Genomic DNA, 21222 nt, shown 5'->3' with positions numbered 1-21222 from the left:
AGCTGGAAAAATACAAAAATTGTGGCACTCCATCTTTAACATGAAAACTAAACTTTTTTGTATTACAAGTTTCTCTGAAACTTAATTTGAATGTGCAAATGTGCTTAATATATATTGAATATGCCCACATTTGCATATCACGAAAATTACTTTTCCCCAAAATGTATAATATTTACATTGTTGTTTGTTAAATGATATCAAACACACTGATCAGACTTTCATGAACCATTTCATCGAAATATTGTGACTTCATAGAATAACATCAAAAACACCATTCATATGTATGACAAATGCATAAATCCGTCAAATCTTCCTCCAACCATCCTACTGCTAATGGTTGATGGCAATGCTGCTTTTGGACTGGCCTCTAACCTGAAACCTGCCGAGCTGAAACCTGCCGAGCTGTGTGATGGAGTCTACCTGGAGGAGACAGAGCTGTGTGATGGAGTCTACCTGGAGGAGACAGAGCTGTGTGATGGAGTCTACCTGGAGGTGACAGAGCTGTGTGATGGAGTCTACCTGGAGGTGACAGAGCTGTGTGATGGAGTCTACCTGGAGGTGGGAGAGCTGTGTGATGGAGTCTACCTAGAGGTGGGAGATGTGTGATGGAGTCTACCTGGAGGAGACAGAGCTGTGTGATGGAGTCTACCTGGAGGTGGGAGATGTGTGATGGAGTCTACCTGGAGGTGACAGAGCTGTGTGATGGAGTCTACCTGGAGGTGGGAGAGCTGTGTGATGGAGTCTACCTGGAGGTGGGAGATGTGTGATGGAGTCTACCTGGAGGAGACAGAGCTGTGTGATGGAGTCTACCTGGATGTGGGAGAGCTGTGTGATGGAGTCTACCTGGAGGTGGGAGAGCTGTGTGATGGAGTCTACCTGGAGGTGACAGAGCTGTGTGATGGAGTCTACCTGGAGGTGACAGAGCTATGTGATGGAGTCTACCTGGAGGTGACAGAGCTGTGTGATGGAGTCTACCTGGACGTGACAGAGCTGTGTGATGGGGTCTACCTGGAGGTGACAGAGCTGTGTGATGGAGTCTACCTGGAGGTGACAGAGCTGTGTGATGGAGTCTACCTGGAGGTGGGAGATGTGTGATGGAGTCTACCTGGAGGTGGGAGATGTGTGATGGAGTCTACCTGGAGGTGGGAGATGGCCTGCAACAGCTTCAGGCGCGTCTGCAGAGTACAGGAACAAGAAGACTGGGATGGACTGAGACACTGCTACAGCCAGGGGATGACCTCCCAGAGGTAGGTCACCTGGCCTCTGTGACCCTGAGGACTATACCGGTGGGGGTTATGCCCCCGGTAGGTACAACCAAGCCCGGCAGGTTTCAGGTTAGAGGCCAGTCCAAAAGCAGCATTGCCATCAACCATTAGCAGTAGGATGGTTGGAGGAAGATTTGACGGATTTATGCATTTGTCATACATATGAATGGTGTTTTTGATGTTATTCTATGAAGTCACAATATTTCGATGAAATGGTTCATGAAAGTCTGATCAGTGTGTTTGATATCATTAACAAACAACAATGTAAATATTATACATCTTGGGGAAAATAAATTTCCGTGATATGCAAATGTGGGCATATGCAATATATATTAAGCTAATTTGCATATTCAAATTAAGTTTCAGAGAAACTTGTAATACAAAAAAGTTTAGTTTTCATGTTAAGATTCATTGTGGAAAGTTTCATTGTGATAGGACAAAAGAATAAAAAAAAGCCCATTAGGGTGTTTAGTTTTCTCGAGGTATTAGCACACATCTTGAATTGATGAGAATTAAACATATTTCTGCATCTAGGATTTCTTAGGACTTTTAGTATGTTGTTCTAGACACCTCATAGAGATGATCTATGGTGAAAAAAATTCTATTTTAATTAGTCTGTCTGGAAATGCTACTTTGCCTGGACTGGCCACTGGCCACTGGCCAATATTCCCTCCAAATTTCTCAGAGACTCAGCCTTTTCCATAGCTCCAGTCATCACCCACATAGTTAACCTCTCCATCAAACAGGGACAGGTCCCCCAAGATTTTAAACTGGCCAAAGTAACCCCCTTGTACAAAAAAGGGAGTAAATTAGAACCCGGCAACTACCGCCCTATTTCTATTCTAAGCTCCATCTCGAAAGTGATGGAAAAAATAGTCTATGAACAGGTTGAAAAGTATCTTGCCTCTAATAAATTGCTGTACGAGTTCCAATCTGGTTTCAGAACATCCCACTCCACTGACACATGCCTGTCTATTTGAGCGATCACATCAAACACGAGGTGGATGCTGGAAAATACTGCGGCATGGTCATGCTGGACCTCCAAAATGCTTTTGACACCGTGAACCACTCCATACTGGTTAACAAGCTTAAAGCTATTGGTTTTGATAGCACATCAGTGAGCTGGATGCAATCCTACCTGGAGGGGAGAGAACAGATGGTGGAGGTGAACGGAACACTGTCCCCTCCCCTCCCAGTGAGCTGTGGCGTCCCACAAGGAAGCATACTAGGGCCTTTACTTTTTTTTTTTTTTTTTTTTTTTTTAAGATATTTTTTGCGGCTTACGCCTTTTATTGATTTTTTGAAGGGACAGACAGTAGGCTGACAGGAAACGGGAGAGAGATGGGGGGATGACATGCAGTAAAGGCCGTGTCGGGCTCGGGAGTCGAACCCGCGGCACACTGCGACTGGATTACCAGTCAGGTGCCCAGACCGTTACGCCACGGCCTGGGCACTAGGGCCTTTACTGTTCCTAATTTATGTTAACGACATGACTTCAGCTTGTGACTGCAACTTGTTCCTGTTCGCAGATGACTCAGCACTGCTGGTCTCAGACAGGAACAAACTGCAGGTTGAAAAGACCCTCAGCTCTGAACTCGGTAGAATCTGCACCTGGCTCGCTGATAACAAACTATCCTTACACCTGGGAAAAACTGAATCCATCCTCTTCGGATCAAATAGTAAACTCAGCAAGGCAGATGGCTTCTTGGTTAGAGTGGGTGACAATATTATCACACGAAAAGATGAAATTACCTACCTAGGTTCCATCCTGGAGGCCAATCTTTCCGGTGATAAAATGGCCACCAACGTAATCAAAAAAGTCAATCAAAGAACAAGATTCCTTTACAGGATCTCCTCACTGGTCAGCAAAAACACCTTGAAGACCTTAACAGGAGCCCTCGTACAAGGTTTCTTTGACTATGCATCCACCTCTTGGTACCACAGCACCTCAAAGGCCCTTAAAACAAGGCTCCAGACCTCCCAAAACAAACTGGTCAGGCTCCTACTTGGCCTCACCCCCCGAACCCACCTCACCCCTGCCCACTTTGACAGGCTGGGATGGCTTAGGGTCGACGACAGAGTACAGCATCTTGCAATGGGTCTGGTCCACAAGATTCGATACACCACCAAGATACCCATGTACCTGTCTAAATACTTCCTTAATGTAAACGAAGTCCACACCCACAACACCAGAGGGAGTGCAACAAACCATGTACAACCCAGACTCGGCACAAACAAGGGACTAAATTATTTTCGCTCCTATGCCACCAAAATGTGGAACGCCCTACCAACAGTCATTAAGACATGTGAATCCCTTGACTCCTTCAAAACCGCTCTCAAAGGGCACCTACGGATGGCTGCAATTCGAAACTGGCCTCTGTAAAATCTGAATCCCCCCCACCCCCCCCCCCCATTTTCCCTCACTGTATATTGTATCTTTTCCCTTTTTTGCTTCCCATATGATGAATTCCTGTTCTGTACTTTAGCTACATAGAAATGTCTATTTGTATGTCTCTAAATGTCTGTATGTCTTTAAATGTTTTGATGAATTGAACAATGTGGACCCTGTTGTAAACAAGTGTAATGCTTAATTGGGTCGTCCACTCACAGTCTTTGTATTTAGTTTGTGCTTAAAATGTACTGTAAATTCTACAAACTGTTAATAAATATTTCAATCAATCAATCAATCAATCAATACATAAACGTTGATTATGACTGCCTTGACGACATGATAGCCTATCTCTCATGCAGGCATCACTGAGTCACCCACAGGACTTTAATATCACAGCAGTGCGTCACGCCTTCGCCGTGCACTGCGCACAAATGGGTAAAATTTATATAGGCCAGCCTACAAACTAATTCCATTCATGGCGATGCGATGTCGATGTGTCATGTAGGTGCGTGCATGGACATGACAGCAAGGCAAGCGAGGTGAGAGGGAAACAGACGGCCTACAACTTTATTTAATTCATGCAGGTGTTCGTTCTTTATTTATTTAACAAGACACCAGTTAGTTGGGCTGCAAGTTGCGTGTGCGTCTGTGTGTGTGTGTGTGTGTGTGTGTGTGTGTGTGTGTGTATGAGAGAGGGGGGTGAGGCGGGCAGCAAGGCACGGGAGATTTTTTTTTCCCCTGTAACCATGTTTTCCACAGATGTGTTCATGTCGCAAAAACGAGGGCGAGGCTTGATTTCATAGGGCGTGCCAGATAGATTTTCAGCCGTCACATTTATTAACGTCAGAACGAAATTAAGGAAGGATCAGCTGTTTGCGATCACTTTATAAATGCCGTGGCGACGTGGGTGTACTACGAAACCTGCACTCGAATCTGTGGCAGATTTTACACTCGATTGATAAATGAGGGCCTTTGTCTCCACCAGTACAGGCCAAAGGCATGTGGGGAGAGAGTAGGCTATGTTTTGCACTCCACCCTCCGTCCGTCCGTGTCTGTGTGTCATCCATCCGTGAGTATGTGTGTGTGTGTGTGTGTGTGTGTGTGTGTGTGTGTGTGTCCGTCCATCCGTTACCAGCGAATCTCTGGCACCGTTAACCCGGTTGATGCCCAACTTTGCACACACACTCACAATCATTTACTCCCTTTTTACTCCACTACAATTATTTGGCAACTTTATTTACTATTTACTTTGTAGATTTTGATTATTATTATTACAAAACATACAACCCTATATACATTTTGACCATTTGAAAATAGCAGATCTACAAGCTCACAATGCATCGCATCATTTCAAAAACATTCCTATACATTTGAAAACTTGAAATGGGACATTCTGCACATACTAGTACTTTTACTTTTATAATACTATATAATATATATACGACCCGATGTGACCCTCCATCAGCGTGTGTGTTCCGGTTCAGTTTTTGGTTTTTAGTCCATGAGCCCGAGCTCCAAAATTGGTGGGAAAACTATACCCTATATTAAATTGTTTATAGGATCAATACAAGTAAATTAATACATGATAACCCTTAGCTTTATCATATTTTCGACTATTTTGCATATTTTCCTACGTAATGCCTCATTTGCATATTTAAACATGTAACATTTGTAATACAATAAATCATTGTCTTCGTGTAAGTACTCAATTGGGGAAATTTCATGGTGATAATAATCTAATATAGGTATGGTTTTGCCCACTCAATTCATAATTAACCTTTCAATTTTGGAGCGCTGGCTCATGGACTAAAAACCAAAAAGAACTGAACCGGTTCCCGGTACCCTGTACACTCAAGAGAATGTATCTGCTACCACCTTTAGATCTCTGGCATATACTGTATGGAGCTGACCTGTTCTGACATTACATAATGTTAATCTGACCTCATCAAACCCTGTACACTCAAGACATGCTCCTTATATGGCCAGTACATAATTCATTCCATATGGTGATCTGACCCCACCCCCCCCCCTCCCCCATGCCAAAGCGCCAGCGCTCGCGCGCGGCAGTCTGTCGTCAACGAGGCGGATGTGTGCGCGCGACCTCGCCCCTTTAGATAAAACGTCACTCGTCCAGGTGGCCACATGTCCATAGTGACCAGTGTGTGCGTGCACGTGCGTGTGTCATGTGCTGGGTGTGCGCACAGTGATAAGGGGAAGTAATGTATCACATCGCGGTTCTGGTGAAACGTTGCGCAACAATAACATAGTGTCATGGAGTTTCGTACATCGTGCTAGTTCATCAACGGTGAGAGTTGCCAAATCCATTGTCCAGGTGACCAGTCGTACAGGTGTCCACATGTCCCTATAGTGCCCAGTCATCCAGGTCAGAGGTTGCCAACCACTGGTACGTGTACCTGTGCTGGTATGGTACGCCAGGAAAGGGAAGTTTTCTATAATTCTATAGATTTCAAGAATCTATAACCGTGCAGCACCAGGATCAATGACATGGTCATTGACCTGCATGATGTAAGATCATGTTGCGATATAATAATATGGCAGCGGGTATAGGCTACTTCCGTGTTTTGGTACGACACTGCGCAGCCGCGACGATTTTTTTCATATATTTGCATTCAAGTTCATAAAGTTAACTAAATGCAATTAAAATTAAATGTTTAAAATGAACATGCTACTTTTCAGGATTCCAATAAAAAATAACACGCACGCACACACACACACACACACACACACAAACATAGTACACTGTGGTTTGATCCTCTTTTAATGGAGTGGTTATTCTGTATACAGTAGTTATATATATAATTATACGTGGAATATAATTCATGTATTTAATTACATATTCTGCATAAATTTCTATATGGAATACAATTAATGTATTTAATTACATATTCTGTATATAATTATACATGGAATTCATGTATTCATTTATACAAATTATTGCACTTAGTGTGTGACAAAATATTATTCTTCATTTCTACCTTCATAAACTGTCTTTGTGAAACTCATTGTGAACCCATCGTCAAATATGGAAAAACAGCGCCCTCTGCTGTTTGTTTCCTTGAGAGATTATGTGAAACTGAACACAGACCGACAACATATAATTGTCAGAGCTCTTCAGGGTTTTTAAGGCTTAACCCATTCAGGGCGGGAACCCCTTTTGGTGTTTTAAGCTTTGTGTTATACTTTAGCTGTTAAAAAATATCGGATCTACAAGCACATGGTGCGGCATTCGGGGCCGTTGCTACGAGCTTGTACATCTGCTATTTTTGAAAAATCGTGAAAATGTGGCACAAATCTTTGAATATATATTCTTTCAGAGCGCATGTTTTTAACTCAAACCTTTGCTTCTGGGGGCTCCCTGGAACAACATATTTTCAGATGGGGGGCCCTGTGGCCAAAAAAATACAGATAATTCTCGGGGTCCTTGACAAGTTAGGCACCACTGACATAGAAAAAACAAAACTTTTAGGATTTAGAAGCAATTCTTTTAGAATCGGCCTCAGGTCTAAATGGGTAAATTTGATGCTGCCGTCATACTTCTATGAATTACTGATTATTTCATACAGGTTTTCCATTCATACCAACAACAGCTGCTTGATGTACATAAGACCTGTTGAACACATGGTTCCCAAACTGGATTAGCTTCGTGTCACGTTGTGAGCTTGTAGATCGGCTGTTTTCACTATGCCCAACCCATTTAGACCTGAGAAAATATTCTACAAAGGCCTTCTAAATCCTGACCAGTGTCAGTCTTTCTCAAACATTGTGTAATTGGCCGCCGACCCTCATCTGAAAATATGTTGTTCCAGGGACCTTCCAGAAGCAAAGATTTCAGTTCTGAAAGAATATATATTCAAAGATTTGTAACACATTTTCACGATTAAAAAATAATAGCAGATCTACAAGCTCGTGGCGTGGCACTCGGCGCCGAGCTATGAGATCTGCTATTTTTCAATAGCTAAAGTAGAACATAATTCTTAAAAGACCAAAAGGGGTTCCCGCCCAGAATGGGTTAAACATGTGTTTGCCCATTATTTATTCTGCATTTGAGCCACGGACCACCATTTGATGATATTTAGACTCTCACAGCCAAAACATTTGTCCACAATCCCATGCTGTGTTGATGTTGGTACCATTAGGAGATATGACAGGCAAACATTGATCGAAATAACAATTCTTCTACACTCTCTAATTCACCATTTTTTGTCAGCCTTCTGATTGGTCCCTGACTGACTAACCAGCAGGCTCTTTCTGCCTTGTTCCGCCTTATTGATGTTGAATTTGCTAAAACATCATTTTTGGAGAAAAAATACTAAAAACAAACAGGATATGCCCTGCAGTCACCATGCTGCACCTGTGATGTTCCTTTTTACCGACACCAAGTTTAAAATAAGAATTGAATGCACAGAATATCAATACTAAGCAACTGAAAAACACCTTATTTCAATGGTATGGATGGAGAGAAAGGTTTTTTTGTCCAAACACGAAACGGCAACCAATGGGTGTGAAGAGGGGCACAGCCATGGGCGGGACTTGACAAAGGATGAATTGTGTAGACTTATTTTAAGGAACGCCATATATCTATATAAAAAGGTCAATTTGGTTACCGGCTCTCCCATAATTTAGCTGGGGGGACCACCTGGGAACCCCCTCAAGGACCACTGGTCCCTGGACCACTGGTTGAAAACCACAGGCGTAGAAGGGGGAGTAGCTAGCTCTGCTCAGTGGTGTAGAAGGGGGAGGAGCTAGCTCTGCTCAGCAGTGTAGAAGGGGGAGGAGCTAGCTCTGCTCAGTGGTGTAGAAGCCCAGCTTAGCGACGGTCATCTCTCTGCGGAGACGCATCACCTCCCAGAACATCTGCTCTGCTGCAAGGAGACAAGGAGACAGGACCCACTGAGAATTATAGGCTATTATTACATGGCTTGGTTGAATGCTTGATTCTGATTGGTCAATTGTTGAATTCAGCGGTGAGTTATCAGTTGAGTTATCTCTTGATAATGACCGCTCCGCTGTATAACAAACCGTTGCCTAATCAAACCCTCTGAGCACCAGCTGTGTGGCTGCGCCCCACTTGATTCACTGCTGTTTCCAACATGACAGCCATGTAAACACACGCACACACAGTGTCATTTACAGCTAAACATTGCTCTAAAAAATGTTTTTGAAAACATTTGAGCGAGAAATACACAAAGCAGTACCCGAAAATGGATTCTATTTGATCAACTCACTTCCTTGTTTTCCAGCCCTGCAGCTGGGCAGACGCAGCCAGTTCATGGAATACTTTTTTTGTTGTGTTTTGGGTCAATATATTAATTTATGTTAGGTAGCCATGTAATAAGCGGGATAATATCTGGCTAGATGGTCATTGTCGGGAAATAATTCACTGACAGGGAGTTTTTCCTTACTTAGACGTCCATGTAAAAGCAGACATGTTTTAGCGGTCTAGGCTTAGCTTAGACGTTGATTAGCAGTTTTTTTTTTTAACCCTTTAAGACCCGGATATATTTCTACCTGCAAATAAGAGATTTCAACCTTACTACTACTTTACACTATTAGTACTTTACAGAGGAAAAGTTTTATGCAGATTTGATGCACATTTATAATTAATAATTTACATTTGGATGATATATTTCACAATCATAAATAAAACATGTTCTAGACATTCTAATGATCACAAAATATATACAGGGCAGGCTACTTACTTTTTTCAGGGTTAAAGGTCAAAGGTTAAAATGTATTAAATTGCCCAGAGAGTTTGAAGTTGTATGAATTTCTGCCTCTGTGGGGGTATATTTATACGCAAATATCATGACCAATGGCATTGCAAGACTAAACAATGAACATCAATGATGATGTTTAGGTGATACAATAAAATAAAAATCTTGTAGAAGTACAACCATGGATCTAAACATCTATATATAGACCGTCTAATATAAGTGTTTTCAACGTGTAATCTTCAGCTTTTTTATTTAATTTGTAGACATAACCCATTTTAGACGGCCATTTAGACATGTTTTAGACGTCTAGTAATCTAGGACCATAGATAATCCAAGAACTATTTTATCAGTCTAGACAGTAGAATATATACAGTGATGCTAATAGGGTGCATTTTGCATCCCAAAACACAGATTATTATTATTATTATTATTACCTTTCTGGGGGTCCCATGAACGCACTCAGCACTGTAATGTACTTTGTTTGCATATACTTTGCACTGTTTGCATAACTCTTTGGAATATTTAGAATTGTGTCCATTTCTTTATGTGAATATAACCATTTTATAACCACACTAGATGAAATGGGAGTTAAAGGTATATTCAGTGATTTCACTTAATTCAAATATCACTTATTTTTTTGTTTTGTTGTGATAATCCTCTCTACTATAGAGTGTGCTGACCATATAAGGAGTTCCTCCCTGTCCCCAGTTAACCCCTGGGGGTCAAAAAACCTTAGGTTTCGTTTTTGACTCTCTATCCTGATTGGACGAAAGGCTGGGTCCCACAGCCAAAAACGAAACCTAAGGTTTTTTGAGTGAAATCACTGAATATACCTTTAAATGCTGCAATTTGTAAAAATGACAAAATATGACTCCTAATGTCAGTCCCGCTTCAACGACATTAGGAGTGACCAGAATATCAGTTATTTTAGGCATGTGTGCAACATGACAACTGTAAAGTATTGTACAGTGAAAACTAAAAGTCTCTGTAATGTTTATGTTGTACTATTACTAAAAAACAGGATTTAAGATCATTAAAGCTGGGCTGTTGCCTGAGTCAAGTGCATTCTGCCAACTTCGCAATGCTCTTCGCCAATAGAAGTGTCGTATATTTTAGATAAATTAACTGGCTAAATTGTGTTTCACTACAGCGTAAAGTATATCTCTCTCTCTCCAAAATCTAGGAGACCTAGGGAGATCTAGGGAGCAGTTACGATTCACACCTGAAAACAAAGGGTCATTGTTGCCAACTGTTTGAAGCTCGGTCCCCTGGGGTTTTAGAAATTACCACAGAACCATTTGTGACCATTTGCTACTTATAAACTAATTCCACAGGTTAAAACTCAATGATTTTATAAACAATCTGTCACTATAGAAAGATGAGACTAACTATTAATAAGTGAGTTTAACTCGTCTCCTTTTAAAGGTACGATAAAAACATAGGGTTTCGCGTCACCGTGTTCAGTTTTATTTTATAGTTCCGTTAAACATTTCTTAACTACAAGTGTTTCCATTTTCATATACTCATATACATACTTAAGGTATGATTAACCATGTTTATAAGTTGTTCACAGTTTACATTTAAGTTTTGTTAAGTTTTATTATAACTGTTTTATCATCTAAAAGTTATCGCCCCGGTTGAAACGGACCAGTCCTTTGTCCTAAGTCCCGCCTCTCTCCAACCGGAAAGAGTTTTATCATTGGTCAAGAGTCAGGAAACGCCTGCCGTATGTCCGGGAGAGGAGGGACTAGGTTACAGGATATAAACAAAGGCTCGGACTGATTGTCGGGGTCCTGGATCCGGTTAACTCATTTCGGCTCGAGTGTACTGTGTGTTGTTCAATCCGGAGAACCACAAAGGATTTCCTTTGTCTATCGTTTTGCCTTGACTGCTGGACTGTTTTTTAATACAAATAAAGCTGCCTGCTTTGTAACCTACATACATCGGTATCCTGGGCTCTCTTTCTTCACTGCCGCACGCTGAGAATATACCACAGAAGTCTATGTGGAAAAGCCGCCATTGGACTGGCCCCCATGACGTGAACGGAGTTGTCGTAACTCTGTCTTAACTCTATGGCCGTGGTAAGTCCAAGATGTTAATTTGTCAGGAAATAAAAAAAACAAAATATATATATTTTTAAGAAAACCTTATATTTTTTAAACAAAGCAATTCTGCCTCATCAAGGTTGGTATTCTGACTTTGTATATTGTCAGTTACTTGGATGTGCCATTATATTATCACAACCCCCCCCCCCCCCCCCTATTTCACCCAACTTTTTCACTTGGAAAGATGTGATGTGACAATAAAGCTGTAAGTAGATGGGGAAAGTTTAATGCACTAATAAAGTCATGATTAATGTTTTATTTGTTAAATGGGGAAAAAACGGCTTTGGAAATAGCGTTTGGTTGGTTTTCATCACCAAGTGTCACTGTTGTGCAGCCTAACACACACACACACACACACACACACACACACACACACACACACACACATTAACTATACGTATATATGATGATTTTGGGTGTGACAGTACAGTACAGTGACAGTACAGTAGAGGGACCCACTGGGGACCCCCCACGGGAACTCTGTCATTTCTCAACCGTTTCGGACGCGGGTCGTTATATTTATAGATACAGGATTCACTGTGGTTTCATATGATACTGCATTATTTATAGTGCTTTCATAACATAATATCAATTACCAGATGTGTTGTTGTTGTTTTTAACTCACCGTGTTGGACCAGGCCTCGCTGGATGTAGCGAATATAATAGGGGTGCACACAATTATGACCAATATCCAATCTCTGATTATTTGCTGTTACCGATTCTGACCGATTCCAATATTATACAGAGGACCACAATGGAAACAAGCGTAGACCCTATAGGGGCTTGGCCCAAAGCCTGTTAATAAAGTATTCAATCAATCAATAAATATGTTTAACTTACCGTCATGTCTGACCAGGCCTTGCTGGATGTAGCGAATATATGTGAAGAAATTACACACCGCCGTGATCTGGTGGAGGAGAGACGTGACGTGAAGTTTCAACCAGATCACATCATTTACATCCAGTGTTGTTCAAGTTACTTTTAAAAGGTAATTAGTTATAGTTATAGTAGCCTCGATACCCAGGCTTTCATTTCGTCTGCGCGAAAAATGAAAGCCTGGATTTACGCATGGGCTGCACTGGTCTAAAAGTGGGAGTCAACCCTTCCGCGTATAGGCGTCGCTCCAAATTACGTGACGTCAGGGCTCTGAGCAGTGTGCACACCTCAAAATAACACTGAGGAAATCATTACCAGTGGAACTTCAAACGAGGCTATGCGAGGAAAATGAGGAGAATGGCTAAATAACCCACCACACCGTCTAAGAAAAAAACCAACGTGTGCCGACTCTGTGGAAATAACTTTGACAGTCCGTTAGAATGGTATACTCCAGCAACCAGTGGTTTCTGCTTCTGGTCGACACAATACCAGTGCTGCACTGGGGGGGGAGGAGAGACCGGGGCTGACGGACAGATCGGTGAACCAATCAGGGTGCGAGTTTTTCTGAGCCGCGGCCCTCCCATCTAGGCCAGAAATGTCTAGCGTTAGCTCAGGCTATAGTTATAGTTACTGCTCTGAAAAAGTTAATAGGGGCAAATCTTGAGACGTGTGGGGACAAAGCCGTTTATAGAAAGGGGCTAGCGCCCCTTAAGAATGGATACACCAAACAAACTATCCCAAGAAGTACTTGAAGAAACTTGTCGGATTCATACCCTGCATAAAGGCTTATTGGGTAGGCCCTAAAATTATGATGCCCTTGATCACGGGGAATGTTGGGTACTTCCGGTTTGTGGTTTCCTGAAAAGGAATGCTTCCCAGACTAGGTACCTAGAGATACTACAAGGGGTATGTGTACCCCTAGGCGTACGCAGAGGTACTACAGGGTGTATATGTTCCCCTAGACCAGAGGTCCTCAAGCTTTTTGGCTGGGGACCCCCGGACATGCTTTGACCCAGCCAATCAGAATAGGGCTGGTTAAATCCCAGCCAATCAGAAGATAGCTGGTTTAGGGCCCGCCCAATCAGATGACGGCTGGTTTAGGGCCCAGTTTAGGGCCCAGCCATTCAGCTGAGGGTGGGTTTAGGGCCCAGCCAATCAGAAGAGGGCTGATTGAAAGGGCTGATATGAATCTGTGCTCCAAACCATGTGATCATGGTCGTGAGTTAAATGAATGATGATGATGATGATAGCCCAGCCAATCAGAAGAGGGCTGGTTTAGGGCCCAGCCAATCAGATGAGGGCTGGTTTAGGGCCTAGCCAATCAGAAGAGGGCTGGTTAGAGCCCAGCCAATCAGATGAGCCCTGGTTTAGGTCCCAGCCAGTCAGATGAGGGCTGGTTTAAAACTAAGGTCAATTATTGAGGGGCAATATATCTCTTTGTCCTAACTCGTGTCACATTTGCCATTGACATTGAAAGAATAATTTACGTTATGTGTCTCAGCAAATCAGCTTTTTGTGCTAACACAAACATTAAATGCCATTGATAATGACAGGAGAATTTACGTCATATATGTTTTTTTCTGCCTTTATTGATAGGATGAAAGTAGACTGCCTTCCCGCCATTTCTCTCCCCATGTCCTGTCCTGTCCCGGCTATTTATATAATTATTTGTTACTTGCGCAAGCAGAGCGCACAAGTACTGTAATCGGCTGCGTATGTCGGTTGTATGTCGGTGGTGTCCATTGGCCAATCAGGGACCAAGTCCTCTGGTGAAAAGCTGGAGGTTGCGCGATGGCAGGCTCTCAGTCAAATCTGGTCACATATGCAGATTAGTAATGATCCAGTCTTCTCCATGTATGGTTATCCAGGGGTTGATGAGGTCAGTGTCGTGATACTAGATCTGGTGGCATGACGTGTCTCGAGACGTGAGGGACTGACGGCCATATATGGCGGTGTGACGGATAGAATGACAGACGGAACGACAGACTGACAGGTTTTTGCAGGTTTTGATAGTAATCTGCAAAGATACAGTAGTAGCAATAGGTAAAGTAATAGTCAACGGTAAAGGCCATACCCGTGCTCTGCTGGAAGGACAGATGTAATAGTAGTTTCCTTTGTCTCCCAGTTTGATGCGATGACGACACAATCGAGACAGACCGCTTAATGCACACTTCCTGTAAGACACAAACACTTCCTGTAAGACGCAGACACACTTCCTGTGAGACACAGACACACTTCCTGTAAGACACAAGCACACTTCCTGTAAGACACAGACACACTTCCTGTAAGACGCAGACACACGACACACTTCCTGTAAGACGCAGACACACGACACACTTCCTGTAAGACGCAGACACACTTCCTGTGAGACACAAGACACACTTCCTGTAAGACGCAGACACACTTCCTGTAAGACACAGACACACTTCCTGTAAGACGCAGACACACTTCCTGTGAGACACAGACACACTTCCTGTAAGACAGATTCCTGTAAGACCTGTATACTGTACATAACATTGATAACCAGTTTGCCTCATTCACACAGTTAGTTTGAAGCACCAACCCACATGCTTACGTCTGTTTTCTGCTAAACCCGTATATCTATGGTTTTAGCAGTCAAAAGTGTTAATATAATCACGTTTGTTGTTATCAACTTGCGGGCAAGATGGACGCGGTCTGCATACGTGACCAGATTTGACTGAGAGCCTGCCATCGTGCAACCTCCAGCTTTTCACCAGAGTAGAAAAAACTAAATTTATTTACATTTGATCAAAAATGAGTTAATAGCACAGGCAGACTCTTCACATACTAGAGCATGTCTGAAATAAATGTCAGGGCTGAAATGTAAATATGAAATAAATGCATAAACATGTAGCTAGGTGTAATGTTAGAGTCCACAGAAGTGAACCTTTTCAAGCCTGTTTTCTCAACTCGCTGTGTTCTTCAAGCCATATCTCCAAAACTTCTGGGTCAAACTGAACAACCAATATGTCAATTTGAAGCTATGATTAGATATGAAAAAAATAAAATCCAATGGCAGTCCCTTTACTCCCTTAGTCAAATTTGGCCAATTTTGGTAAAAAAATAAAATCCAATGGCAGTCCCTTAATCCAATTTGGCCAATTTTAGTAAAATGTGGTCAATCATGAACCCAGCAGAAACACAGAGAAACCTCTCCCATAAGGAAGTGCTCTGGAGCAGTGGTTCCCAACATTTTTTCATGTCAAGGACCTCCAAAATGACACTGATTAGCCTGCGGACCCCCATTAGAAAAGATATGCCAAGGACCCCCCCCCCCCCCCCCCCCAATCAATGTTATTTTAACTCTGAGAGATACGAACCCGTACGGGTTTGTATGGTTCCAAACTATCATTTAGCTGGGGACACCCTGGAACTCCCTCAAGGACCACACTTTGGGGACCAATGCTCTATAGCCACTATAGGGGGATACATTTCACATCGAAAACAATGCCAGAGACTTTCTGCTGTGTATTTCTATGGTAAAGACTCTCTTTGGGTCCCTCATAGTAATAGTATAACACAGTACAACATAATAGAGACATGTCTTTATGTTTATACGAGTAATGCACATGTTTTATTATTTTACATGTATAATAACTATGTTTTATTTCATAGTGATAGCAGGTGTAATAGATTATGTAATGTGTATTCACTCACTCAGGTCCTCCACACTCGCCACTGGCTTTGACCACAGGTATAGAGGCCACGCCCACTGGTTCAATGGTCAGAGAGTTGTTCTCCACCGCCCTCTGGACCAGCTGTGATAACTGTAATTAACATATCAATTAGCATAATTAATACAAATTAATGTTAATTAATACACTCTGGACCAGCAGGGATAACTGTAATTAACATATCAATTAGCATAACGGATACTAATTAATGCTAATGAATACACTCTGGACCAGCTGGGATAACTGTAATCTATTACAGTTTTCTTGTAGGCTGGTGTGAAAAATGCAGGCCAGAGGTTATTGCTTGGCCTCTAAGGAGTGTGCGTGCAAGGTTTCACACCAATCGGTCCAGTTACAAGTGGGAATGCCCTGTTATAGCGCCACCATGAGGCCAATTTGAAAAATGTTGTGTGGCATTCTTTCCTTGGCTTAGTGGCAATGTGCGTGCAAAGCTTCACGGCAATCGCACACTGTGTTTATGATTTGAGGCATTTTGTTCCAAACAAACCAATCCTGGAAACTTTGAAAGCCAATCTTAGCCAATCAGGATGGAATATGAAGAATCGGACAGATCCGTCTCGATCACTTGACTATAGAGGTAATGTGTACCGATTCGATACTCTGACAAAATCTGTCAGAGTATTTTTTGCAAACAGCGGCCTCCTAGTGGTGTTATCTATTATCACAAGTGTAAAGTGCAAAAGATAATATATGCCAAAAAGGCTAATTTATGCAAGTGAGCACAAATTTGCCAGGTCTATGACAACATGTGAGCAAAATTCACAAGCCCACAAATGCCATTCAAATGCCAACTTACACACACTACGACTCGCTTACAATTCGCAAACCTGGCAACTACTACCCCGTCTTCTAATTGGCTACTAGCTCTCAGCCACTCCCCCTCTGGCTGCTGTAATCTGAATCATCTGATCACCCTCTCCAAGTCCGCAGGAGAAGAGAAACACGGAAGGAGAGGAATTGTCGCCTCACGATTTTGCTTATTCCTTCTAAATCTCTGTATATAAAATATAGCTCACTCAGCAAATCTCTTAGTTACATCAACATTGTTCTTCGACAGTAGTTGGTTTGTGCCTAAGTATTAGGATTATACAGTTCGCATTGGCTATTTAAGCACAACCACACACACACACTCAGTCCCACACACACGCAGCGTCACGTCACCGTCAGCGCATACAGTGCACGTACAGTATCATACATGGTCAATAGGTGGAGCCATGGCACAATGGAAATGCAACAGCCCTATTTAACTCACAGAAATTGGAACAATACAGAGAAGAAATTGGACGATACAAATTGGAACGATACAGAGAACCAATAGACGGGAGTTGCGGATGCATGGATAACAGAATAGGTCATAATGACTACTACATGTGGAGTCAACTCCCGCAATTTCCTTCTTCCCATAGTGCGCTGCAACGTAACTGGGATGAGCGGCCCGTCAGGGCCGCGAAACTCTAGTAACAGACATCTGTGAAATAATTGATGCAGAGGTTCTGCTCTGGCATCAGGTCTGTCGGGCCAATGGTGTCGGAGATTAGCTGCTCACGGGCGGTTTATGCAGAGTACATGCATAAACTTTCCTTAATGATTATATCTGGTTTCAGTATTCATTTATGATATATTTTCTCTATTATTATTATTAGGTTATTTAACCCCTGGTATAGAGCAGGGGTTCTGGGCTCCGTTCTGGGCTCTCGACTAATTCGGCGGCGGTATACATTAGCCGGATTTTTTTTTTTTTTTTTCCTAACCCATTTTGTTTTAAACATTGTTATAATTTAGCTATTGAAGCTTGTAGGTCTGCTATTTTTGAAAAAACGTGAAAATATTTATTTCAGAAAATTGGAGGATTTTGAAGATTTTTTTTTAATTTTGAGGTCAGGCCTAAATGGGTTTTAAACACAGTTCGTATTTGACGTGAAAAAAAGGTCTATGGGAATTCAGAATGGAAAATGTCGTCAGTGCTCTATAGCGCAGATGAACCGAGGGCACTACTAAAACATAATAATAATAATAACTAGAAAATTCGCAATTTTAAAAAATTGCAGAGTGTGGTTGCCGCAGTGGCTTACATATGCCCCTCCCACTAGTATTGCCAGCCAATTACAATTTCAAGTCACGCCTTAGATCATGCGTAAGTCATTCGGAGGGGCTTTAACCCCCGAAATTCATGTTTTTGCGACAAACGGTTACATTTCTCGCATTTGCGGCGCCCCCTATGGATGAAAATGGAATTGCTTTTAGAACTTGGTCGATTGAACCACCCCGGACATGTGATTCAAATTTGGGATGGATTGGACATTCCGTTCGTGATTTATGGCATTTTTGTGATATAGGCCCCTCCTACTAACTTCGGAAGACGATTACGGCCGAACGATACGCACTACCAAAATTCTGCAGTTGGTGATTTAATCGGATATGTCCAGAGATCATGTGTGCCGATTTCTGTGAGATTTGGACAAAATCTGTAGGAGGAAAAGCAAAAAGTGTGTTTTGGACAAAATTCAAAATGGCGGAAAATCCATCATGGCGGAAATGGGCGTGGCCTATATGGGGAGATGCGTCATGACCCAAGGAATCCAGGGGATTCGACTCTTGAACCTACGGTTCAAGAGTTATAAGCCAAAAGGTAAAGTGGGCTGTTATAGCGCCACCATGAGGCCGACCTATAAAATTATAATTTTAATTAATTTTAGTCATAATTAAGAAATATCCCTAAAAGTTTTGTAACTATAGTGATTACAGTCTCCGAGGAAAAAATACTTGAATGTGATTTTTTGCCTTTTCCCATTCATGTCAATGGGGAAATTTAATTCACTAATAAATTCATATCAATTAAACTATACAACATTTCTCTTAACAAAATACAAGCACACGATTCCCGATTTTTCCGGTCAATTTGACATATGGCTCAAGTGCGTACAGCGTACAGTGTGGGAGGTATAAAGTGACAAAAAAAAGACTACAGTGAAATAATAATAAAAAGAATAAAGTGTTACAATTACTAGAGTCTGGTTGCCCCTTTTGGGGCAACCACACTAATAATAATAATAATAATACAACCAGTGGAGCAGAGGGAGTCACCTCAGAGCGTGTGAAGGACAGACAGGGTCTGATGTCCTCTCGGTATACCCTCCCCAGGAAGGCAGAGTCCTCTCGGTGGGGCCTCCCCAGGAAGGCAGAGGGATGTTCCACAGCCGGACACTCCCTCCAGGAGAGGAACTCTGCGTAGAGGACAGAGTCCATCTGGAGAGAGACACACGCACACGGACGCACAAACATGCACATGCACACACACACACACACACACACACGCGCGCGCACACACACACACACGCACATACCAATATGATGATTAGATGGTTTGCGATTAGACATGTGTTGTTTCACGGCAGTCGGAAGTTGATGATTTGAGGCATTTTGTTCAAAACGAGTAGCCTCGGTACCAGGCTTTCATTTTTGTTGGTGCAAAAATGTAAAGCCTGGAGGAACGCATTGGCCGCTCTGGTCTAAAAGTGGGAGTCAACCCTTCCGGGTGGGCGTCGCTCCAAATTATGTGACGTAGCGCTGCACTAGGGGGGAGAGGAGGGGGCGGGGGTGACGGACAGATTGATGAGATCCAATCAGGGCGTGCGCAAATCTCAGCCGCGACCCGCCCCTCTAGACCAGAAACCTAACACGTTAGCTCAGGCTAAAAATGAGCCAATCCTAAAAACTTTGGAAGCCAGGAAGCAAGGAAGCAAGGAATAAGAAACATGCGACATGCGATTCAAAGAATCCACTTCAAAACACTCCTGACCACCTACAAAGCACTAAATACCTCTGTGACCTCCTCAAACGCCATGCCCCCTCTCGCTCCCTCAGGTCTGGTGATGCAAACCTCCTCGATGTCCCCAAAACCAAACACCGTACGTGGGGGGATAGAGCGTTCGCCTTTGCTGCCCCAACCCTGTGGAATGCCCTCCCTAAGGCACTCAGAGATGCCCCTACCCTTCAAACCTTCAGATCCACCCTCAAAACCCACCTCTTCAAAATTGCCTTCCCTAGCTAACCCTTTTCACTGTCTTTTAATGTTCTTTAGCTTTTAGTGTTATTTTTCCTTTTTCTATTAAAGTTGTTTTTAATTTGTTGTTACCTCTGTAAAGCCCCCCCATGTAAAGCGTCTTTGGGTACTCAGAAAAGCGCTATATAAGTTTGAGATATTATTATTATTATTATTATTAGATCTGTCTCGATCACATGACCGTGTAACGATTTGCGTGATGTCCGGACAAAATCTGTGGTAGTAAAACAAAAAAAAATGTGTTCTGCAAACATTTGCCACCTGGTGGTGCTATAACAGGCCAATGGGGTAGAGGTTTTTACTTGGCCACCAGGGGGAGTGTGTGCACCGGATTGGATCCGTCCAATCGGTGTCGGAGATGAGCTGATCATGCTCACCTCTTCAGAGTCCATCTTAGCCCGTAGCAAAGGCCCAACTTAATTTAGCTGTTATGCATGTGACGCATGTTATATCTAGACATATCATTCTATAGTTATAGTTTCATTGTACAGATATTCTACAGTCACACGGATGATGACTATTTCTATGTATTTGATGAATTACCATGTGTTGTTCTTGCTATACTGTAATTCTAATTAAATGCCTACATTGTAAATTGCTCACAGACGGAAGGACACACAGATCTAATTGAATGGCCAGTTTCTAGTGTTTATCCCAACGCAAACATTAAATGGCATTGATAATGAATGGCCCGTTTCTAGTGTTTATCCCAATACAAACATTAAATGCCATTGATAATGAATGGCCAGTTTCTAGTGTTTATCCTAACACAAACATTAAATGCCATTGATAATGAATGGCCAGTTTCTAGTGTTTATTCCAACACAAACATTAAATGCCATTGATAATGAATGGCCAGTTTTGAGATGAGTGTTGAAATAAAGCCACTTTTGGACTTAATTTCTTTGTAGGCATTTTGAAAAGAATGTTAAAATAAAAACACTTTTTACTTTGTAATTTTTACTTTTATACACCGGGTACTTTTTGTACTTAAGTACATTTAATTTGAGGTACTTTTATACTTTCACTTAAGTAACTTTCTTCATGGGTACTTTGTACTTTTACTTAAG

At 42.2% G+C, this 21222-nt stretch overlaps 1 protein-coding gene across 1 annotated transcript in view; it reads right to left on the bottom strand.

The window, feature by feature from the left end:
* Positions 1 to 6420: 6420 nt before the first annotated feature.
* rab3il1 (RAB3A interacting protein (rabin3)-like 1) overlaps positions 6421 to 21222 on the bottom strand; it is a 38345-nt gene continuing 23543 nt past the window's right edge. Inside the window, exons 6-10 of the mRNA XM_083763598.1 lie at positions 19174 to 19335; positions 16052 to 16161; positions 14448 to 14547; positions 12338 to 12404; positions 6421 to 8540 (exon numbers count right to left, since the gene is read on the bottom strand). Coding sequence (XP_083619724.1) covers positions 8455 to 8540; positions 12338 to 12404; positions 14448 to 14547; positions 16052 to 16161; positions 19174 to 19335 — 525 coding nt within the window. The 3' untranslated portion in view covers positions 6421 to 8454. The remainder of the gene's footprint in view (positions 8541 to 12337; positions 12405 to 14447; positions 14548 to 16051; positions 16162 to 19173; positions 19336 to 21222) is intronic.

This window comes from Protomyctophum parallelum (assembly GCF_964188405.1).
Source record: "Protomyctophum parallelum genome assembly, chromosome: 4".
NCBI classification, from domain to species: Eukaryota; Metazoa; Chordata; class Actinopteri; order Myctophiformes; family Myctophidae; genus Protomyctophum; species Protomyctophum parallelum.
This window is presented reverse-complemented; position numbering and strand designations above follow the sequence as displayed.